The 24618-nt window shown below is 37.1% G+C and overlaps 1 protein-coding gene across 2 annotated transcripts in view; it reads right to left on the reverse strand.

Moving 5' to 3' along the window:
* Positions 1 to 24618, reverse strand: part of LOC149567232 (uncharacterized) — a 101163-nt gene that overhangs the window by 45612 nt on the left and 30933 nt on the right. For both annotated transcript variants that reach the window (XM_089820413.1, XM_089820412.1), the window contains exon 4: positions 18213 to 18327. In XM_089820413.1, the coding sequence (XP_089676539.1) occupies positions 18213 to 18327 (115 nt within the window). The remainder of the gene's footprint in view (positions 1 to 18212; positions 18328 to 24618) is intronic.

A 24618-nucleotide genomic window follows, 5' to 3' on the forward strand; every position in this document is an offset into this window, starting at 1 on the left:
TTCCTTCCTCCTTATGCCAGTCATATCAATCTTTGAGTTCTCTGATCCTGCAAGACATATGAGGTTAAGTTGAGCTGAAGTAATTATACCAAGGCTGTCCCCATACTCAACTATCAAAGTGAAGATTATGTGGCTCCGACTACTCCGCAAATTGACATTATCTGATCCCAAGTGACAATGCTCTTCCATTTTTATGATTCTGAATATGATGTGGCTTTCTCCATATTATCTGATAATTCCTTCCACCTATGAAATGCATTTGATCATGGTATTTTGATATCTGGCTATCAGCTTCTTTTGACTCTTTGTGAAGCTTGCACTTGTTGTCTTGTCTTTTACATGCTCCTTAAATAGTTGTAACTTGCTATTAAGATGTTATTATGTCTTTATATCAGAAAGACTTTGATCTCTAATGATCAAATTATCACTTAAAAAAAAACATATTACTTTCTACATTATCATTCTGTAACAAATTCTTTTATCATTTAATTACTTTGTTTTGCATGAAAACGACCTACTCTTAAGTGTCTTCAGATGTGTGCCTATAGCCATCTTTTGTCTCTTAGAAGACACATCTTTAAGAGTAGATGAAGCTAAATTGGTACAATCCATAGAACCCTTGGCTGTCTTCAAATCTAATCCCATTTTACCATTTTTTTTGTTGTTTACTGAGCTGTCAATATTACTCGGATTAGAACTATATTTCATATTACTACATCCACCATTCCAACCTGATACTTTTCAGATCAGTTTCTGCTTTGTTGTTTTATTTTCAGTTTGAAACTATGTTTCTTGTCTCTCAATAGCATGTTGGACTTGAACCCTTGTCGGAGCAACATTTATGTTGACATGCCATTGAAAGACAAGATTGTTGCACATGAAAAATAATTAGAAATAAATCATACATTTTGATGTGAACTGTGTACGCATGTCTAGGGTATAGGTATGAAGTAGAACTAGTCATTGCTTTTATTTTTCCTTTCATGATACAAGGCAACAAAGAACCGAAGATACAGGATAGCAGGAGAAATCAGATCCATCAGATACCAGTCTGCCATTCAATCAATGGCTGGCCCTACTTTACATTTATGCCTTTCAATTACACATGTATGCATTCTTTGAATTCAAAGTGATGAATTCGTTTCTAGCTAGTTTCGCAGCTTGTGTGGGGCAAGACAATATTTTGATTTAAAAAATTACATTTTCAGAAAAGATTTGAAAAGTGTATGTTCTTTCTCATTGCGTTCTTCCCTTCAAAAATGTAACAGTTATTTCTACAAATAAAAATTCAAATTATTGCATAGCACATGATGTATAGATTATATCAGATTGTACCCTTTCAACTTGAAACACAAAGGCTCTCTCTAATTGAGTTGGTAGACAAAAATCAGGTAACATTTTTGGTGACATCTATTTTATGTTTGCCTGCTAAACATAAAACCAGCAGCTCTAAAACGGTCCATTGGGCACAAATTCTGTTAACCACCTGATTGAACCTAAAACTTGGATTGTTGATGCAAAATAATCTTTCCATGCAGATTGAATGTATGTTCTTGGTTGCTGATATTGAAGTATTTGAACTTCATTATCACAAATCATAGATGTATGTCTTATCATTAGGCAAGGACTGTATTGTGTTTTGAGACACTAAAAAATACTGTGAATCATGACTTTTCCTCATTATTGACAGCAGTGCAACTCCCTATGCAGTTCAAACTGACCTTGAACTTGGAATGCTTATTGAAAACTGCAAAAACTACAACTGAAGCTAAACTAACTATACTAGACAACACTTAGGGAAAACTGGAAAACTAACCTAACCTAACCTAACCAGCAACAAAACTTGCGAAACGAAACCATTTACTGGTTCTAAAAAGCAGTTCCTTTTCGCCTCAATTTGCAATGAGAAACATGTTCATAGACAACTAAAAAGAGATGGAAATTTGACTAACAGTTGACCAGCTAATGCAATACTTCTAGAAGAGCAAAGTCAACTTTACTCACTTCATTAGGTTGATTAAATAGCTTGTTGATTTGGACTGGGTAAGCATATTGCATCTATTTCTCTTTAGTTGCAACTTCATGCTCAAAAGCTAACATTGGTACCTCCTTGCTTTCATTCATCCTTGCCAAATGTCTAATATGGCACCCACGTGGAGGAGCAAGGTCATAGCTCTTCTTGGTGATCTCTGGCTCTTGATCTCTTACTTCAAGCTGATGAGTTATTTCCCCAATGTCAGTCATATCAATCTTTGAGTTCTCTGATCTTGCAAGACATATGAGGTTAAGGTGAGCTGAAACTACCTCTTTTGCTTTATCATGGTGTTCCCAAACTTCTAGTTTTGGAGATGTTTGTAATGTCCCCATTTTAGCAGTTGACCAAGTGTGTGCGCGTTAGCCTTGTTCTACATGGTCCCGAGGGCTAACGAAGGGTTTAATGGGATCTTGGAGTGTTTTGGCCTAGTCATTTCCAGTTTGGGCCAAAACGAAGTTGATTTACTTAGTTTCAGGCATACTTACTATTTTTAGTAAGTCGGCAGGACACAGTGCAGGTCAATTTTGGTGATTGGACTCGATACTCCTCGGTGAGAGCTTTCCGATGAGCTATCACTCGCATTATTCGGAGTCCGATTGCTAATACATTTTAATGCCTGAAGTTTTATTAAAGTAACGTCTAATTTAATTGTAAAATATTAAAGTGTTACTTTAATATATATTTTATGGTGATGTGTACCCAAGGGAGACATAAGGGGTATTTTAATATATGTTTTATATTACACATCTTTTATCCCACATTGCCCATATGAGTTGAGGGGACCCGTGGGAATAGAATAAAAGGAAGCATTTGTGGCTTCATTAGACAGGTTGAATATGAGAAGAAATTGGTGTGTGAGTTGCAGCTTTGTTCTTGGCATTTGAGGACGTCTATCCTCTCTTGTAACATTCTAGACGTCATTCCCTTGGGGTTTGGCCTTTGGAATTCTTTCTTATTGGCTTCATTATCAGGCAGTTTAGTTGCATTTCCGGCTACAGGCAGATTTGATATTTTGCTCGTATCTTTTTTCACTACTTGTCCGACGCTTATGCCGCTTGGAGGGAATGGTATTATGAAGGTAGCGGACTGATTGGAGGACAAAGTATTGTAGCAGCAAGTTCGTAAGCATGGGCTGGAGTATTATGACAATATTGCTGAAGTAATTAGTGAGTTGATAAATCTGCCATGTATTTGGTTTTATGAATTCTGAAAATAACATTTTATTAGCAGCAGTTCATTTCCACTTTGCATATTATTGTAGTTTCTTTCTTGTTTATGTTGTATGATACCAATTCCATGCACGAAACACAACAAACAAATAAACGTTTGATTTCCAGAGTTATAAGGGGTTTTAAGAAGTTGAATGCAAACTGTTTGACATAATTCCTTTCAGCAATTTGGTTTAGTTAGCTGGGACATCCAAGGGTGTCCATTACAGTGGTATCAGAGCTATAAGTCCTGCCATCCTGTGGAGGTCTTATAGGGAATTTGAAACAGCCGGATAGAGGGAAAAAGTAAGTAAAAAAAACACAGGCTAAGCATTTATGTTTGAGCATGCGACAGGGGTCTTATAATTTCCGCGATACCAGAGCAAGACAAGATAGGATTTCAGACTTGCAAAGCAAACAGTCTAGTACATCCGTGCAGGGGGACATTGAATTCAACCATACAGACACAGAGGAGATATTCTGTGATCAGGACAATAATATGGGTGATCGAGATGACAGGAATACAAGATTAGGCGGAGGCAGAAATGCTGGTCCAGATCAAGGGGAGGTACTGTTCCGACAGTTACTGGATACATTAGAGCAGGGGCAGCGTATGCAGCAGGAGCAGAATAGGCGAATGGACATGATGTTGCAGCTCATGGCTAGACAGATGGGTGTCAATATTAATCCAGGTGATGCCAACAACAGAAACAATAACAACGAGGGAAACAATAACAACGGGGGAAACAATAACCATGAAGGCCAAGGCAACAACAATGGTCCTGAGAATAACATTAATGGTAATAATGGACACGGCAACAATGGGAATGAGGCTGATAACTTTAGACACGTTGCACGCCCAGCACGGACTGTGAGCTCGAGACCTCTTCTACCCACTTTTCCACCCAGAGATCCGGTTCATCCAGTAAACGAACCGCAGATTACCGAGTTACAGGATCAGTTCAGGAGGGACTGGGAGGCTAGTGGACCAGAGTTTCAGGCGGATATTTCTCTTAGAGATTATATGGACTTGAGGATGAGACACATGCCTAAAGCAGGAGGGAGGAATCAAAACTTTGAGCTGAGGAAGAAAGTTGGAAAACTTTCTTTACCTTATTATGATGCTTCAGGGAAGATGACTGCACGAGCTTGGGTGCAGAAGGTAGATACATACTTGCAGCTTAATCCTATGCCTGAGGAGGAGGCTATCAAGTATGCGGCTATGCACTTGGATGGCATTACACATGAATGGTGGCATCATGGCATGGTGACTTTGGGGCATAATCAGATTACATCTTATGAGGAATTCACCGAAACATTGATTGGGAGATTTGACACTAAGGATCCCGAGTTACATTTCAAGGAGCTAGCACAGTTAAAACAGTCAGGTTCTGTGGATGCTTACATTGCCGAGTTTCAGCGCTTGTCTGTACTTGTTACTGATATCTCTCCTAGGAGATTGGTGGTGTTATTTTGTGATGGTCTTGCTGATCCATTACGAGGTTGGGTGAAGGGACATGATCCACTCACGTTAGCTGAAGCAACTAAAAAGGCACGAGATTTAGCCCCTTCGGTATACAAAGGAAAAAACCATTCAACAGATTCTTCCTACTGCAAGGACAAAGACAAAAAATCATTTCAGAAAGAGTATAGCAAACCCAAAGAAGGATCAAAAGGACTAGACAATGAAACCTTGAATGAACTTCAAAAGAAGAAGCTGTGCTTCCATTGTAGAGAGCCTTGGGACTTATCTCATAAATGTTCTCTCAAGGCTAAGGCAAATCAAATGGAGTATTTTTCAGCAGAAGAGTCAGAGTCAGAAGGGGAGGATCAGCACTCCGATTCAGATGAGGGTAACACTATAGAGGAGAGCAACATTCCTAAGGATGATAGATCGTTGGCACGCTTGACAGGGGCCCAAAAGGCAATCACATTTAAGGTCAGGGGTACTATCCAGGGGCAGAAAGTGATATCTCTTATTGACATTGGGGCTACACATAACTTCATAGATGCACAGTTGGTAGCCAGGAGAGGGTTACAGACAGAGGAGCATGATGGGTTTAGAGTCATGGTGGCTAATGGTGATAAGTTATTATGCACTCGGAAGATATCTAATCTTCGCATCAGGTTTGGAGATGGCTACGAGTTGGAAGATGAGTTCTATGTTGTGGACATGGGAGATTATGATGTCATCCTCGGCATGACATGGATGGCTTCACTAGTTGAGTTCACACTCAATCTAGCGAAATTGGAGATGAGATTCCAGCATGAGGGGAGAACTGTGGTACTTAGAGGGCTTTCAGATGGAGGTTGCAGAATAGTGTCCTTGAGGAGAATGCAGAGACTTTTTCGTCATGATGACATAGAGTGGGCGGCAGAGTGCCACATTATGCCAACTTCACCAGAGCCACAAGAAAAGAGTCATCCACTAGATGTCCAGAAGATACTTGATAGACACGCTAAAGTATTTAGCGATATTCCTCATGGGGTTCCTCCTGACAGAGGGATGGAACATGTTATTGAGCTCGAGGAGGGAGCCAAACCAGTTATGATTACTCCCTATCGTCATCCTAAGAAACACAAGGATGAGATAGAGAAGGCGATTAAGGATTTGTTGGAGATGGGGCATATCAGGCCCAGTAAGAGCCCTTTTGCTTCAGCAGTAGTATTGGTAAAGAAGAAGGATGGGACAATGCGCATGTGCATCGATTACAGGGCACTGAATAAGAAAACAATTAAAAACAGGTATCCCATTCCTAGGATTGATGAGCTGATTGATGAGTTGCATGGGGCATGCTTCTTCACCAAAATTGATTTGCGATCCGGATACCATCAGATCAGGATGAGAGCAAACGACATTGAGAAAACAGCCTTCCGATGTCACTATGGCCACTTTGAGTTCATGGTTATGCCATTTGGTCTAACCAATGCACCTGCTACATTTCAAAGTTGTGTGAACCAGGTATTCAGGAAGCAGCTGAGGAGATTTGTCTTGATCTTCTTTGATGACATCTTGGTCTTCAGTAAGACCTGGGAGGAGCACTTACATCATCTGGAGGAGGTGTTATCTATTCTGGAGAGAGAGTCATTGTATGCCAAGGAATCTAAATGTGAGTTTGGCATGACTGAGCTCCTTTACCTGGGGCGTATCATTAGTGCAGATGGCGTTCGGGTTGATCCCGAAAAGATTAGAGCTATTGTAGAGTGGCCTACTCCCACAAACCTTACACAACTTAAGGGATTCTTTGATTTATGTGGTTTTTATAGAAGGTTTGTTAAAGGATTCTCACAGATTGCTACACCCTTGACAGATCTTACCAGGAAAGGAGCCTTTGTGTGGACAGGGGCAGCACAGAGGTGTTTTGAGCATTTCAAGCAGGTAATGTCTTCATGTCCAATTCTAGCTCTACCGGATTTCACAAAGCCTTTTGAGCTTCATTGTGATGCATCAAGTGATGGGATTGGAGCAGTACTGATGCAGGAGAAGCATCCCATTGCATTCGAGAGTAGGAAGCTCCGAGGAGTTGAGAAAAGTTATTCTGTCTATGACCGGGAGATGTTGGCCATAATGCATGCATTGGCCAAATTTCGATCATATTTGGTAGGTGGACGTTTTGTGATCAAGACTGATCACAACAGTATTAAATACTTCATGAGCCAGCGTTATCTTAATGACCGGCAACAAAAATGGGTGACTAAATTGCAGGCTTATGACTTTGACATAGAGTTTGTCAAAGGTAAGAAAAATGTGGTGGTTGATGCCTTATCTCGGAGACCTCACTTATGTGCTCTGGCAGAGATTTCAGGAGATTGGAGAGATTGGATTATAGCAGAGTATGTCGGAGATGCTTGGGCTTCTGGATTGATTTCAGGTACCATACAGGATGATCGCTATGAGGTGATAGATGGATTGATCAGAGTTCAGGACAGGGTTTATTTGATTCCGTCATCACATTTGAGAGAGGCGATATTGAAGGCATTTCATGATGCACCCACAGCAGGACATCCGGGGGTCTTCAAGACCTACAGGCAGATCCGAGAGCGGTTTTCATGGAAAGGGCTCAAGGATGATGTTCAGAGGTATGTCATGGAGTGTATGGTTTGTCAACAGAATAAGGGAGAACACACATTTCTTGCAGGTTTATTACAGCCCTTGCCCATTCCTGATAGGAAATGGGAAAGTATTTCGATGGACTTCATCACTGGTTTACCACGAGTGCAGGGAAGGGATTGCATCTATGTGGTGGTGGACCGCTTGACGAAGTTTGCTCACTTCTTTGCTATTCCGTCCACTTACACAGCAGCACAGGTGGCAGATCTTTTCTTTAAAGAGATATTCAGGTTACATGGGCTGCCCAGATTCATTGTCAGCGACCGGGATAGTAAGTTTATGAGTGTTTTTTGGCAAGAGTTGTTTAGGTTGTGTGGTACAGATCTTACACCTAGCACTAGTTATCATCCGCAAACAGATGGGCAAACAGAGATTGTGAATAAATGGGCGGAAGGATATTTGAGGAACTATGTAACTACACAACAAAAGGCTTGGATCAGATGGTTGCATATGGGAGAGTATTGTTATAACACCACTTATCATATGTCCATCAAGATGACTCCTTTCATGGCACTCTATGGTTATGAAGCACCTAGCTTCATGGATTTAGTTTTGGGGGACAGTAGAGTGCCCAAAGCCAAAAACTTATTGCAGGATAGTCAGGACATCCTGAAAGTGCTCAAAGAGAATATACAACAGGCCCAGAATCAACAGAAATTGTATGCTGATCAGCACCGAATAGAGCGTAGCTTCGAAGTAGGGGATATGGTTTACTTGAGGCTACAACCATATAGACAGTCATCGCTCAAGAAGAGCGGAGCTGAAAAGTTGAAACCTAGATTTTATGGTCCCTACAGGGTGATTCGCAAAGTGGGCAAAGTCGCCTATGAGCTTGAGCTTCCAGAGGGCAATCGAGTGCACAATGTGTTTCATGTGTCTAGGCTGAAGAAAGCCATTGGTCAGAGTGTAGTGCCTTCTGCAGATTTACCCCCTTTGGATGAGGAAGGGAAGCTTGTGTTAGTACCTGAGGCTATTGTGGATACCAGAGAGAGGAAGCTTAGAAACAGGATAGTGAAGGAGTATTTGGTCAAATGGAAAGACCTGCCGGAGGAAGATTCTACATGGGAGAGTGAGCAGGTTATTCAGCAGGCTGGATTGAGGTTGCTTGAGGACAAGCAATTTCAAGGGGGGCAGACTGTAATGTCCTCATTTTAGCAGTTGACCAAGTGTGTGCGCGTTAGCCTTGTTCTACATGGTCCCGAGGGCTAACGAAGGGTTTAATGGGATCTTGGAGTGTTTTGGCCTAGTCATTTCCAGTTTGGGCCAAAACGAAGTTGATTTACTTAGTTTCAGGCATACTTACTATTTTTAGTAAGTCGGCAGGACACAGTGCAAGTCAATTTTGGTGATTGGACTCGATACTCCCCGGTGAGAGCTTTCCGATGAGCTATCACTCGCATTATTCGGAGTCCGATTGCTAATACATTTTAATGCCTGAAGTTTTATTAAAGTAACGTCTAATTTAATTGTAAAATATTAAAGTGTTACTTTAATATATATTTTATGGTGATGTGTACCCAAGGGAGACATAAGGGGTATTTTAATATATGTTTTATATTACACATCTTTTATCCCACATTGCCCATATGAGTTGAGGGGACCCGTGGGAATAGAATAAAAGGAAGCATTTGTGGCTTCATTAGACAGGTTGAATATGAGAAGAAATTGGTGTGTGAGTTGCAGCTTTGTTCTTGGCATTTGAGGACGTCTATCCTCTCTTGTAACATTCTAGACGTCATTCCCTTGGGGTTTGGCCTTTGGAATTCTTTCTTATTGGCTTCATTATCAGGCAGTTTAGTTGCATTTTCGGCTACAGGCAGATTTGATATTTTGCTCGTATCTTTTTTCACTACTTGTCCGACGCTTATGCCGCTTGGAGGGAATGGTATTATGAAGGTAGTGGACTGATTGGAGGACAAAGTATTGTAGCAGCAAGTTCGTAAGCATGGGCTGGAGTATTATGACAATATTGCTGAAGTAATTAGTGAGTTGATAAATCTGCCATGTATTTGGTTTTATGAATTCTGAAAATAACATTTTATTAGCAGCAGTTCATTTCCACTTTGCATATTATTGTAGTTTCTTTCTTGTTTATGTTGTATGATACCAATTCCATGCACGAAACACAACAAACAAATAAACGTTTGATTTCCAGAGTTATAAGGGGTTTTAAGAAGTTGAATGCAAACTGTTTGACATAATTCCTTTCAGCAATTTGGTTTAGTTAGCTGGGACATCCAAGGGTGTCCATTACAATGTTGTTTTGGCATCCAATCTTAAACAAAAGGATTCCAGATCAGACCAAAACATATCTTCTTCAAGGTCTTCTTTGATCCTTCCAATTCGAAGACTATTGATATATTTAAAGCAGATGTCCATAGGGCTTGAAAATAACTAAAGTGCAGCCTTTTTAAGTGTAAGTTCTAATTTTATTTATTTCTTTTAACCATCATCTGTGACTGTACCTACCTGTTCAATTAAGGCCGGCAAATGTTCAGACACTGAGAAGGCGTTTTGCAATTTAATCCTTCACTTGCTTTATTAACATCAAGGTTCATACAAGAATCCTTAATAAGACTATCAAATCAATCCTTATCAAGGCCTCTGTAAGCTTCCTCATCTTGGGAAGGCATCTCTTCAACTGCGGTTTGACCATTTGCATCCTTCTGATGCTACAAACTTTGCGATGATAATACCAGAACCATATCTTCCTCATGTTGCTCAATAAAAGAAAATATGCCATAACATCTTCCCCTTCACTACCCTCTTTTATTTCAACTAAAGTTAATTGTTCAACATCTTGCTCAAAATATGCAGGCAGCTTAGCAGACAAATCTGATTCTCTCTATCCTATTTGGCTTTCCTCTTGAGCCTCTGGAACTTGTTCCACCAGTTTTGAACCAACAACATTAACCTCATTTTCAGCTTTTTGATCTTGGATTGGCTCAAATGGGATAACCCATGACAAGGTTTGGCATTTCATAACTAGGATAGTTGGTCCAAGAAGGCTGCCATGGCTGCTTGATACTTTGATTATCTGGTTCAGGCTCAAACTGAGATTAAGTGGTTTGGTCGACTTTTCTCATTTAGTGGTTCATGTAGGGGATGCTCTATTTCTCTTGCAATACTATGACTCCTAAAAATTAGAATCCTAAAATGAGTCAATGTGATATCATCATGGAGTCTCTCAACATGACGCCCACCATGGCACTCTTACGAGTGGAAAAAGAAACATCTCTCAGAGGGCTTTCACTTCACATTTCTCCATCTTAGGGAAATATGCATTTTAACAAGTAGCAAGGATCCCTGAGTCCCTATCAGCAAAGGCAACATTCCCCATAACACCAAGCTTTAAGGTGGACAATCCTTGATGTATCATCTTTTTATATTAGCGATATAGCCAAAGCAAACTAAATTAAGCTAGCCTTTGGGCTATTGATCACGAACTTTCACAAGCAACTTAATCATGCAAACCGACCTCAGCACTGCTAAAGGATGAGTAACGTTTCAATGACAAACACCAACCACTCCACATTAGTTGTATCAACTAGATGTCGCACAAGAAATCTCAATCACTCCAGACGAGAAAATAAAAGAGTAATTTGTTAGAAATGGGATCTATTTAACAGATTCAAAACATTTATGACCAATCACTGCCTCATGAGAGATAGATGTAAGTTTTCTTCAGTCACCCAAACCAAAAGGTCCACAAACTATGAGAGCTAATCAAATGCAAAATGAACCCGCAATGTATGGTCTTCCATAGAAGAAACTATGTCTATCAAATAGATGAAGGTCGACCTAGAGATCTCCATTGAGAAAATTCAGCCAATAAGAAACAATAATTTGCCTAGCAATTAAGCCAGCTAAATCCACAGGCTTTGAGTGGGAGAGACACAACTTTTTGGTCTAGCACAAGATTGAACCAAGATTTGAGAAGGCCAAGCGCTTGATTAATGGAGATTTTAATAATATTTGCTAAGAATATATTGATTGGATGCAAATTGTAAAGTCATGTAGGTCATATACAAAGAATGACGCTCGATCCTCCACACATGCAAATTTCGCCAAACTCCACTATGACCTCTGCAAACTCTTAAGGATAAGACCTAGTCTTTTGGCTCCCCGTTCAAGTGACAACAAAGATTGTCAATTTGGGTACCAATTAGCTTTGATACAATCCATGATAACTTGGCTCTAATATCACGTTAGTTTTTAACTTTTTATACCAAAAATGAAATAAGCAACAAAAACAAAAATAATGAACACAAGAAACCATAGTTGAAAAAATTGGTTTTAGCAATATCCTGACCAACACAAAAAACTTGAAAATCTTGGAATTGGCAAAAACTGAACGAAAAATTTGACAATAAATCAATGCTGCTATCAAACATTTGGAAATGTAACATTTCTTAAAATATTCTTAAAAACACACATGCACACATCAAATTTGTAGAACATGTAATGATTTGAGATATCCACCAAATATTAATCAAAAGTTTTGAGTTGAATAGTATTTCATAGCAATTAAGACTTAGTAGATTATCATAGTGAGAGAATCATATACCAAAAAACAAGTACAACATCTAAAAAAATAAGTTCTATACATATAAAACTCAAACTCCATGAAACTACAACTTTTGAATACATATTAAGTTCCAGTATCAATGAAAACTAGAAGGATAAATCATAAATTGCATCTACGAGTAAAGCTCAAAAGAGATCATTGTTGCTGCTTGGGTGGTGTGAAGTAGTTGAAGTCGCAACATCCTCAACAAGTGCCTGAATAGGTGCCTCGGGCTCAACAGTAGCCTCTGATAGATGACCAAGCTCATGTTCCTCCTCACATGTGGCCACTTCCACATCCCAAACATTTACCTCCAAACTCAACTAGCTGCTCATTGGTTAATAACCCAAAAGCACATCTACATCCTCACCATCAAGAGGAGCAATCCAATCTAGTGAATATGGATCAATGTCATCCAAGTCAAGTGCTTCATAGGAAACTTTCCCTTGCACCTTCTTTTCCTGCAAATGAAGGTCGCACTGCACATAAACCAAGTCATTCAAGCGCTTCTAAGTCAACCTATTGCAATTATTTGTGTGTATGTTTTCAAAAGTACTCCAATTTCTCTTGCAACTAGAAAGCGCTACAAGGCTGCGATAAAATTTGGATGGCAAGCTTTTAAACATTAGGCATTGTGGCACCGTAATCTTCCCACCACAAATCTGCATGGATTAAAAGAAGTCATTTATAATGTAGTAAAAATTCCAATAAACTTAATGAGCGAAATAAATAGTACAATAAAAAAACTAAACACGTGTTCTTTTTTACTTGGTTGCAAGGTCTATCTCCTGCATTTGCAATCAGGAGAAGAAAAAAATGACCCCTATTCCCTCTTGTAGCTCTGCAACTCATCAAGTACTAGGTCTGGAAGGTCCAAACCAATCTTTGAATACATATGTCCAAGCCAATTTGAACCTCTACATCTATTCTAAAACTATTGGAGAAATAGAACTTGGGGTTCAAGTAGTAGATAGTTGCATGAATATGTTAGTGGAGTTGTCGGTTCCACCTATTATTGATTATGTTCCATATGGGTCTATATTTGGTCTCATTTGAGCTATACAAGTGTTGAATGGCCACTTTGGCCCTATCCATGGCCTCTTATAGAAACCCCATGGGGTTTGTATCCCCATCCACAATTCGTAGAACCTTCACCAATGATGTTGACGCCTGGACATACATAAATTCTACAAAAATAAGCAAATTGCAATATTTCAAAATTAAAAAATAGATCATCAGTCAAGACTTGAAAACTTACGTTGATGATCTCCTCCATTATCTTGCCATATCTAGCATCAAACACAACCTTCACAACTTTCCCTACTTTAGGCTTTTTAGCATAAGGACTCTCTAACCATTTCACACTCAGAAACATATGCCTTAGGCCATTTAATGTTTCCAATATGCTTTGTAAGTTGAGAAAATTAGTAGCAAAGCATGTGACCCCTTCTCGTACAAGATCCTTACCATCAATGTGCTCTCTCATAAGACTCGGAACCCATGCATGATGATAGATGTGTTTTGCAATTTTCCTTCCATCGTCAATTAGCTTCTCTACCCAACTCAATTTCCCTAGGTCCTCAAGGAGCAAGTCAAGACAATGTGCAGCACAAGGGCTCCAAAATAATGTGGGATGCCTCTCCATCAGAAGTCTACCAAATGCTACATACGAGCTGCATTAGAAGTCACAATCTAGATGACATTATCCACTCCCACTCCCACTTCCACTACCACCTCATCCAACATGTTGCACAAATTTTCAGTATTTTTCACTTGATCAAATGCAGCAACTGATTTAAGAAATAATAATTGTCCCCTTGAAGAAACTACAAAGTTGATGAGTGTCCTATTCCTTCCATCTCTCCACCCATCAGATATAATAGTGCAACCTCTTTGTTCCCAAACTTTTATTTGCTCTTCCACAAGCTGATGAATGGTTTTTACCTCATCATTTAACAACGGCCCAGTCACCTCATAATGACTTGCAGACTTGAACCCCTTACCAGACACAAAAATCGAAGTGACCGGTTGAACCCAATATAGACTACATTATGCATTGAAGAGAATAACATTGTAGAACCAAAATCTTGCAACTTCCACCCTTGTCTTCTCATGCATCTCTTTGTTCCATGTAGTGCCTAGCAAGTCGGTTTGAGCCCAAAAGTCTGATAAAGATCCATCCACATTCCCCAATCCTTGTAGTTGTGGCCCAAAAGAAGAAGCCTTTGTACCTGTTTGTGATCCTGTAGAACTAAAACTCCCCATTGGGAATGCCATGGCCTTTGATGTCCTCTTTCTTGCTGCCTTCTTTTGTGCATATGTTTTCAAGGCTTGTCAAAGCCTCTATTGTAGCCTCTTTTTGTACATTTATCACACAGTTTAATATCATTGCATGGAATCTTTGCAAGATCATATTTCAATTGGTTTACGCCTAAAGTCATATGCTTAAGGCAATGAATACATTGGACATCTCCTAGTTTTGCTCGTAGGATCCCATGTTTCCATAAAGGGTCCCTCCCTCTACCACTAGCCATCTTGTAAAGAAATAGGTAGACTTTGAGAACCTAGCAAAAAAACAATGAATTATAATTAGAAAGCATATAATAAATAAAATTTAATATTTTTAATTAATGTATTAAAATTTTAAATACCAGATTAATAAATACATTTACATACTAAAATGTATTGAAATCTATTATAAATGATAAATCTATTAAAATATATTAATTATGAATCTATTTAATATTTTATAAATATGTTAAAAATTAAAACACAGTAAAATTGTATATACTGTGATATATTTATAGCTCTAGAAAATGTAAAATAATAATATTTACAAAAAATTTACAGTATTAATATATTACAGTATTTACAATTTTACTATTTTTGAATAGATCTATTAATACATGTTATTTATATAACCAATGGTTAAAATTTAATTGCTTACAGTATTTACTATTTAAAATTTATAACAGTTGTACTTTAACTAAAAAAAAATTAGATTAATATATATGTCAAAATTTACAAAAATATATATTCTAACAGTTTACTTTTACAATGTTACATACCTGCGGCTGCAAAATTGATTATGCCAACTGAAGACAGCCTCCAAATTGCCAAATTTGAAAGATAAACTGCCAAACTCCTACTGTGCGTCCAGACAAATTTGATACTCCAGAGTCCAGTCGTCCAATGAAAGCAAGGAATGTTGCCAAGTGGAAGCAAATGCAAACAAACGAACAATTTTCAATCAAAAAAATTTCATGCTCCTATGAATATCGCCAAGTCGAATAGTGATATCGCGAATGCAAACAAAAAGAGGCATCGAATGCAAACAAAAAGAGTCATTACACTTTTTAAGAGAGAACCTAAAACGACGCTAATAATCTCCTTAGTCAATGACTTTTCAACGGTATTTTGCTGGATATTTGGAGTTTAACGCAAGTTTTTGGGTTAAAATCGCAGCACACTTTTAAGTTATTTCGCTGCCGATATTCCCTGTGATTACATCGCAGACATCTTTGTTTTGCGAATTATTGCAAGTTGGGCAATATTTCGCCATTTTCAACCATGCAATAAACAACAAATACCCTAGGAAAGCCCTCCAACTTGAGCGGAGAAAAACCCATCCATAACTATATCACTTTCTATTGAATGAAATAGCAGAAAACTGGATTACAACTTTGCCAAACACAAGGCCAAACTAAAGCAAAAATAACACCTTCTTGTTGTAAATCCAGAGACCCTAATCAATTTACATTGATATCAATCTCTCTAGAGCAATTTCTCCATCCCTATAACCATGCGAATACATCCTTGAAGATTATTAACAGTGTCTTGACCCTTCATTGTCTTGACAATCAAGAGTCAGTCTTCTAACACAACCAATGACGTCACAAATAATGAAACAACCTTAATGAGTTGAAACGACTTCAGTGGGATATGGAATATTATTTATTATTTATTACGATATGAATATGCTTTAGTAGAATATAAATCAGCAACACATCACAGAGACAGTTAATCACAAAAACATCATAGAGATGACTTTATTAGTTATTTATTTAATTCAAATCTTGGAGAGAAAGATAACTCCTGCAGCTATAACATCATCTCTGACCCTAGTTATTGCAATTGTCTTGTGCATTATTAACTAAGGCAAATTATAGAAGGGAACACTCCAGCAGAAGAAAGAGATTTTCTGGATATACAAATCTGGTGAGCATTGGTTTAAAGGATATTGGGATATAATAGATTCCATATGTTCATAAGGGATCAGTTTAGATCACGTCTCCTTTATCCCATCAAGGGATAGCATAGTGCTCAAAGAAATTTTTTCATATATCAAAAGGGAAACAATTGGATATTTGGAGGTTCTCTTGGACTACAAGAATGTTTATAAATTAGAGGATCAAAGTCTTTTGTTACAAAATATTCCCCTTTTTGGCATCTGAAGGTCAAGAGATTGTGCTCATTATGGTGTTCTATAATTCTTGAACATCTCATCAAAATAGGGATGAAATTCCACAGATAAAATTACTACATAGAAGATCGGAAAAAAACATAATCATGTTGAATAATGAACCTTGTAAAAATAATCCTATAAAACAACTTGAACTATTGGTACAATCTCCTTTACTACCACTGTACCACTAATCTCTCTTCAAAAGAAACATCAGTGTTGTTATTTGAAACAGTACTAGATTGGAAGGTCCAATCCAACCATGCAGCTTAATGCTACCATACACAACTCTTAATACAGCAATGTAGCTACCAAACTCAATGTACAACAAAATAACAGAAATGAACACCATAGATTAATTTATCAATATAGTAACAACAAGAAACTTCACTGAGCTCACAAGATGCTAGGCCTTGACTATTTGATTACAAAATAGGTCAGCATTGTTGTTTCAGAATGCAGAAACATGGATCTATGCCTGATCTTCTATACTTGTCATAGCCTTAATTAATATTTTTCCTAGATTGTATCCATGCACTGTCATCCTCAAGTGCTATCAGACTCTCCTTAAGATAGATAGATGGATAAAATTTTAACGTCCACGAGGCACCTCATGAAGAAGTTCTACGTCAACCGGCAAAAATGAACTAAGGACCAACAGTCTAGGAGTGCAATGAGAACAAACAACCCAACATAAAAAATTTGGTCTTCATTCAGACTGGGAATTGTAAAAATCACCTTAGCCCCTTGTAGGACCCCAGTAACCTTAGAAATAGGCATGAGATTTTTAAGTTTGTCACAAATCCAAAGAAAAGTTTTGTTATACAATGCATGGTTCAGTTTTAAGTACTCCAGATGAGAACATGGATGCAATGATCAAATATTCATGACAGTGGGCGGAACATGTAGAATGCTTATGTTCCAAACCACAAGTCAAAGCATTCAACTGAGAAGAAACACGGCATGAAAAACATATGGCTATGCCTATGGTGACAAATATGGAGCTTCAACAAACAGATGCAGGTGCAGTTCGATGCAGCACCACATAATTGTCTCACTTTATTGCAAAACTACTAGGAAACATTGAAAATACCTGCAAAACACACAAACATGAAGAGGAAATGTTTTTTATTGATTTAGGCGAGGGATACTCTTATATATCTAACTATGCAGAAAACAGACTACACGTCTATGTTTTATAGCAAATAGTGGATTCCTAAAGAGGTCCAACTTATTTTCACATATCATTTATTTAACTGTCAAAGTCAAATTATCTAGAAAATTAATTGGAGACTTAAAACAACTATCTATTGTTAATGTAACAACTATGAACATATAGTAATATTACTTTTCAATGCATAAAAGCCCTTTTCTTACTTATTAATATTAGAAATGTTGTCTAAGTTCACAGGGATACTCAATAAGAACTCAGAAAAGTAACCTGCAGAAAAATTAAAAATATAAACTCTATAACTTCCAAAGGTCATGTAGGATCCTAGGAAGGGCATTTGAAAGAATACACAGAAAGGGACAAAAGCCAGGGGAGTGTTTATGGTATAATATTACAATTTTCATAAGCATGCTTCCAAGCAAGTTTTCTCATCAAGAATAAGGGGTCAAAGAAAGCGTACAGCTTAACAATCATGCATAGCGGAAAAGAATGAAAATGAAGCACTGATAATATTTTATATTGAAAACAAATTATAGTCAATTGTGTGTGGAGAAAAGTTATAAATTAAAATGGAATCCTAGACACATATCTCAACGCATAAAACCACAAGTACCTGGAATATATATAAAACTATACATCCATTAAATAATATACCGACCTTCACATGAAATACCATCGTCTACATCCATAGCAAGAACTTGGCTATATGTTGGCATTGCCGACCGTGGCACAGAAGAAACAACTGGTTTTGAAGCAGGGTCTACGGGCTTTTCCTGAACCACCAGTTGGCAAAAGGTTTGCCGATCAATCACACTGAAATTATGCCATTCAACATCCAACAGTTTTGATCTATATCCTCCACAAAGCACCCAGAATGGTGAAGTTCCTTAATCTCCCTTAAACATGAGTCTATTTGAGAGTCCAATAAATACAATTTATGTACAACTTCTATGTTAAGTACCCAAAAAAGGAACAGGTTAAATTCTTTTATTTGAACCACACAAGTCCCTTGCACATAAAACAAACCCTTTGGAAACAAATAATACATCATTTGCAAACAAATTGCATAATTGCGAACAATTTTGAACTCCTTTCTGGGCATATAGTATGGATAAACAGGTTCCTACTAAAAAAAATCCTATTGCCACAAAATGAAGCAAAAGCCCAAAATGAAGAGGAGAAAATAATTGAATATAAAAGCATTAAGAGAATTAGACAGTAATATTTTCATCATCAGTAAGCTAAATATAAATCTTTGTATGCTCAAATGGGATAAGAAAGTGGTAAATGCCAATGACCTTGAAAGTGAAGCCCTGGGTTCAACCCCCAGGATAGATAATTAAATCTTGAACTTAGGTAAAACAGCATATCCAACATGGACAACCCCAACGAAATAGACCAGGCACAACTCTGAAGTAACTTTAGTGGAAGAGATGCACCTTTTTTATCAGATCTAGGACAAAAGCTGCCACAAATTTGAAAATATAAAAATTTCACAGGTTTAAGCATATTTTTCAAGGTACACAGAGGGTACTAGCATTCCATACTCATAATTACCTGTGTGGGTTGCATCAGCTCACACATTTATGTGAATAAATGATAAGTATAATGAATGACATGTGTCATTAACATCATTAATCAACATTATAAATAAATTATAATAATCATAAAATGTTAGTAATTAGCCTTTCACCCTATTCACTATGTATCTCTCTTATAATAATGCTAACATATTGTAGCTTAGTTCATAAGTGTTCCTTTATCCATTATATAAGATCCTAAAATTTGACTTGGACTAGCTAACATATTTCAGGTTTATCTCAAACCCTATGATAGGTCCTAATTGCTAACATATTGTAGCTTAGTTCACAAGTGTTCCGTTATCCATTATATAAGGTCCTAAAATTTGACTTGGACTAGCAAACATATTTCAAGTTTATCTCAAACCCTATGATAGGTCCTAATTTTTAGCAGCTTTAGCACAAAAATCATGTGTCCTAGAATTTTCCCTTTGTAGTCCTATTACACACTTGTCAGTGGAGTTATTTGGCAACTTATCTAAGGTTTGTCACTCCCCTTATCAATTTCATAGCTGTCTTGGAGTCTTTCAACTCAGTAAACGACACTTCATAATTTGGTCCTAATTGCAGCAAACCTATATGCCATGCTTAAACTATGAAAAGAGTTCGTCCTTCATTATTTGCAGTCTAAATTTGCTAATGGTACCTCATGCTAAAGTGAAATAGCACTCGCCACAATATTCAAGCATGCATTTATAAGCCTACAAAAGTTAAGAACTAGAGGATCAAAGTCTAAGGTTCCAAACAGCTTGGACAAAAGACCCACCTCACCAACTTGAAAAAAACTAAGGTGGCAAAGAAGAATACAAACTTGCTCAAAAGCGTCAAGAAGTCGAGGATAAATGTTACATCCCAATTTTTGACCCAACTTAATATGTTCACATAGCTGTTGCGGTTTCACATGAAGTCAATTGATAGTGAAAATTAGTTATGATCACGTGAAATGGTAAGATGGTTAAATCGTTTTAATTTCATATGAAGATGACATGTTAGTTAATCGTTGTGATGCTATTATATTGTTATCTTGAACTCTTAGAAAATTGGTTATTCATCATGGGAAGTGGGATGGTGGCTTGCCATTACGATGGGTTATGAATAATAATTTGATATGGTAAATTGTTATTATATTGAGGAATATAATATAATCATGGAGAATTCCCTTGCAAGATCACGCCAAAGGGGGGAAACATTGCCAAAAAGGAATTCGGCATGGGGAGGGACTGCCATCACTAAGCAAATAAGTACAAGCCTTGAACCACCATGGCTAAAAGTAAACAACTAGGCAAGTAAGAGTGTACCTTAGACGACCATGAGTTAACCTGTTAAATTACATATCACTTAATAGTATAGAGATCATTAAGCATGAACTGATATTTGAAGTAAACTTGTACCTTTGTAATTGTATAGTTGGAGCCTCCAGGTGCATAGGCATGTCTTATCACGACATGATACCTAAATATCTATACATGTACATACATGTATATGTGTACATATGCAAACCAATTTTATATATACATAAGGACGTATATGCATACTTTCGGTATATATGTAAGAAAAATATGGTTGGGGTTTTACACGTGTACATGTATATACATACATACATATATAGGTACCTATAGATACCATGGTGCTATATACTGAGACAATATTATTATTTCTTTCACCTTTGATTAGGGTCTTGATTATTATTTTGTTTGCCTTGAGCAGTCCTCTATGTTTCTTTTTTCTTTCATCGGGCTTATTACTTGGAAGATAATAAGTCAAATATTTGAATCGATGGCTTCAATTTCTTTGAGCGTTGGCTCTGTAACTCTCTGCCACCCACTTCTTGATAACCAATGGAGCGTACGAGGAGTTATATACACTTTCCACTGCCTTTAGTTTTGGCTCTTGAAAGTTCAGTTTCTAAATCGTAGCTTATTTTGATTTTGTGATCATGACATATTTGTGTTCAAACTTCGCTTGCAAGGGCTGGAGATTCATATATCCACTGTGTTGGAAATATAAGAGGAGTAACTGAGAGGGGAGGGGTGAATCAGTTACTACAAAAATAAATCTTAGATCCCTTAGATGTCAGGACAAAATAAACTCTAAAAATTGAACTCTGTTGAAGCTCGATAAACACACTGAAAATGTTGTAACTTGGTAAATATTGAGATTGCCCGGCAAACACTTAACATGAAAATCTTAAGATGTTATTTGTGATTACTTATTACTTTAACTTAGTTGCAAGCACATAAAAGAAATAGCATGAACACATTTGACACCAAGATTTAATGTGGAAACCCAATTTGGGAAAATCACCAATTGCAACTAGTTACTGTTTTTCACTCTTCTGAAGTGAGCCTTGTTAGGAGCCAACTCTGTTAAAGATTACAAAACACACTGTTAGGTGCGACCCTGTTAGAGAATTTAATCACCCTATTAGGAGTGTTCTTGTTAGAGGTCATTAGACAATTCAATAGAACTGCCACCTTGTTAGAGGATTTACAAATAGTTGTTAAGCCAACTCTGTTAAGAGATTTAGATCACTGCTACAATGGTTAGAGAGTAACAATGACATGACCTGATTTGAATGCAACTGAATTGCTGATTACAAATCTCAATTCTAGCTTATACTTGATCCTTCCTGATTGAATATATCTTTTCAGCTTCTTAAGGATGGTCTACTTATCATTCTAATTCGCTTCCTCTCAGCATCTTCAAATCTTCAATTATCTTCCATGCATACATACTTCACACACTTTCTAACCCTCAACTTGACCTTTTATTTATATATTCCATATTGTCAAGTCAAATCAAACACAACTTAAAATAATTAATATTCATCTTCTCAGTTGGCTAGAACCAACAGATAAATCAATTGAACTCAATATGCCAAAACAAGAAAATCCTTTGTTAGCTGACCCTACTCGATAGATACTAACTCAGAAACGATATTTCCTATGTTAACCAAGTGAACTCAGTCAATACTGCATATTTGCATAGTTCCTTTAGTAACCAAGTAAGCTCGGTTAACACTGGTTCCATCCAACATTCCTTCATTAACCAAGTGAGCTCGGTTAACACACAACTTCCACAAACTTTCCTTTGATGCCTGAGTGAACTCTGTAGACACTGCCTTTTCAACTAAACAAACTTTGGAATGCTCAGTAGCCATAGAAAACTATCTTCAATGCCGAAGTGAGCTCAGTATACACTAATTGATAATGATATGACATTTTGTGTAACATCAAAGACAATATACAATTAATCAATTGTTTCAACAATCTCCCTCTTTGACATTGATGGCAACACAACATGTCATAATACAATGAAATTTTTGGAGCAAGAATAAAGTAAGGAACATATCCTTAGTTTCATTCTGATTCTCATCCATAAGAACTCCCTCTATCAGTGTGAATTCTTTCTGTCTTCAGTTTCTCCCTCTATCAGAAAGCTTCTATCTGCTAGAACTTCTGCCAAGTTCATTCTCCCTTATTGACATCTCTTTACAAGATTTCTATGAGATATGACAGTAAACATCTCCCTCTTTTCAATAAAAATTTCTATGAAATACGACAGTAAACTTCTTCCTCTTTTCAATAAAAATTTATATGAGATATGACAGTAAAATTCTCCCTCTTTGACATCTCATACCAAAGACAATGTTCAGCTAATATCAATATACCTCAAGTACTGATTCATTTGCAATATGACCTTGTCAATATTGCATCAACTGATTGATCTTCAATAATGCTCTAGTTGATGCATTACTAAACTTTATTTAGTGAGCTTCAGATAGAGGAATGACCCCTAGCTTACCTCTTAGATATAGAAATACATCCTTAGGTAATGGCTTGGTGAATATGTCTACAATTTGTTTTTTTGTATTTACATATTTCAATCTAACTTCTTTCTCTTGCACCAATTCTCTTAAGTGTTAAGAAAATAACCTGGATAATCCACAGGTCTACATATTACTCTTCTTGTCATATATTCCATTGAAAATGGCATTGTGTAATTACTTATATTAGTCCTATGGGTGCCGGCGATCTGGGCATAATAATTTTAGTTTTGTATCTTAACTAATCGTTAGTTAGGACAGACTAACAATTGTTATACAGATGCCGACTTAGAGCAAAGTAATTACTAATTAGATGCTGAGGGTTATGTCCCTTAAGGGACATACCCTTTGAATGGATATATATGGGCTGTGAAGACAGTATGGGGACATACAGAAAACAAACAGTTTGATCTCCAAGTCTGCATACGCTCACAAGTTCATCTACAACTCGTAATACTCGAGTTCGTACTTGTACCAAGATATATTAAAACTGAATATAGGTGTTATTGCTGAAGGTTATTCTTGTGCCTATCTAGTCTTTAGATTTGAAGTTTGATCTTTTATCAAAATCTGCAGATCTTTACATGGTATCAAAGCCTAGTTATTAGATCTAGGGCTCTGCAGATTGTCACATATCAGACCTGTTCATATCCAGTTGTTATTCTTCATTCCCAATGGCATATACAATCAGGCCTGAGGACAGATTTGATGGAAAGGAACATTTTGAAGCATGGAAATTTAGAATCTTGATGATTCTGGAAGAAAATAATGTTAGACAGTTTGTTGATGGAGCATCCAAGCAACCAACTGTTGAACCTCACAAATCCATATGGTCCAATGGAAACAGGAAAGCCATTCAAATCATCTTGGATGGAGTTAAGAATGACATCATACCTATGCTTACAAAACACCTAACTGCCTACGATATGATGAATGCATTACGAAATGCATTTGAAGTGAATAATGCAACAAGGGTCTTTGCACTAAAGAGACAACTAAATCACATCCAAATAAAGAAAGGAGAATCAATAAACTCCTATTTTCTAAGAGTTGTTGGTATTAGAGATGAATTGGCGAGCATAGGAACCATCATAAATGACACCGAATTAACACTTATGACTTTAGATGGACTGCCAGAATCATGGGAAACATTTGCACAAGGAATAAGTGCTAGAGATCAGCTTCGAGATTTTAATAGACTTAAGAATGATTGTCTTCAGAAAGAATCAAGAAAACTAAAGAAAGGAGGAAAACCTAAAATGGAAGATGAAGAACTTCACGTTCTTAATGCTAACTCTTATAAAGGCAAGAAAAAGCATTTTAAGAAAAATAAAGGAAATCAGAAGAACGGAAAGTCCAAGAAAGACCTATCAAAAATAAAATGTTTCAAATGTGAAAAATTTGGACACTGTATATCAAAATGTCCAAAAAACTCCAAACAACAAGCAAATTGCACAAATATTGTTAGAGAAGAAGAAACTTATGATCCGGAGAATCGTGTTTTGTATTCCTCCTTATCAAATGAAATCTCAAATAAGGCATGGGTAATAGATAGTGGATCCTCCAGGCATATAACGGGATACAAAGAAACTCTAGATTTCTTGTTCGAGAAAGTTAACAGTGAAGTTACTATTGGTGATAACTCAGCACATTCAGTT

This window comes from Cupressus sempervirens, chromosome 3, assembly GCF_028749045.1.
Source record: "Cupressus sempervirens isolate cs-2001-9-10 chromosome 3, ASM2874904v1, whole genome shotgun sequence".
Taxonomy (NCBI): domain Eukaryota; kingdom Viridiplantae; phylum Streptophyta; class Pinopsida; order Cupressales; family Cupressaceae; genus Cupressus; species Cupressus sempervirens.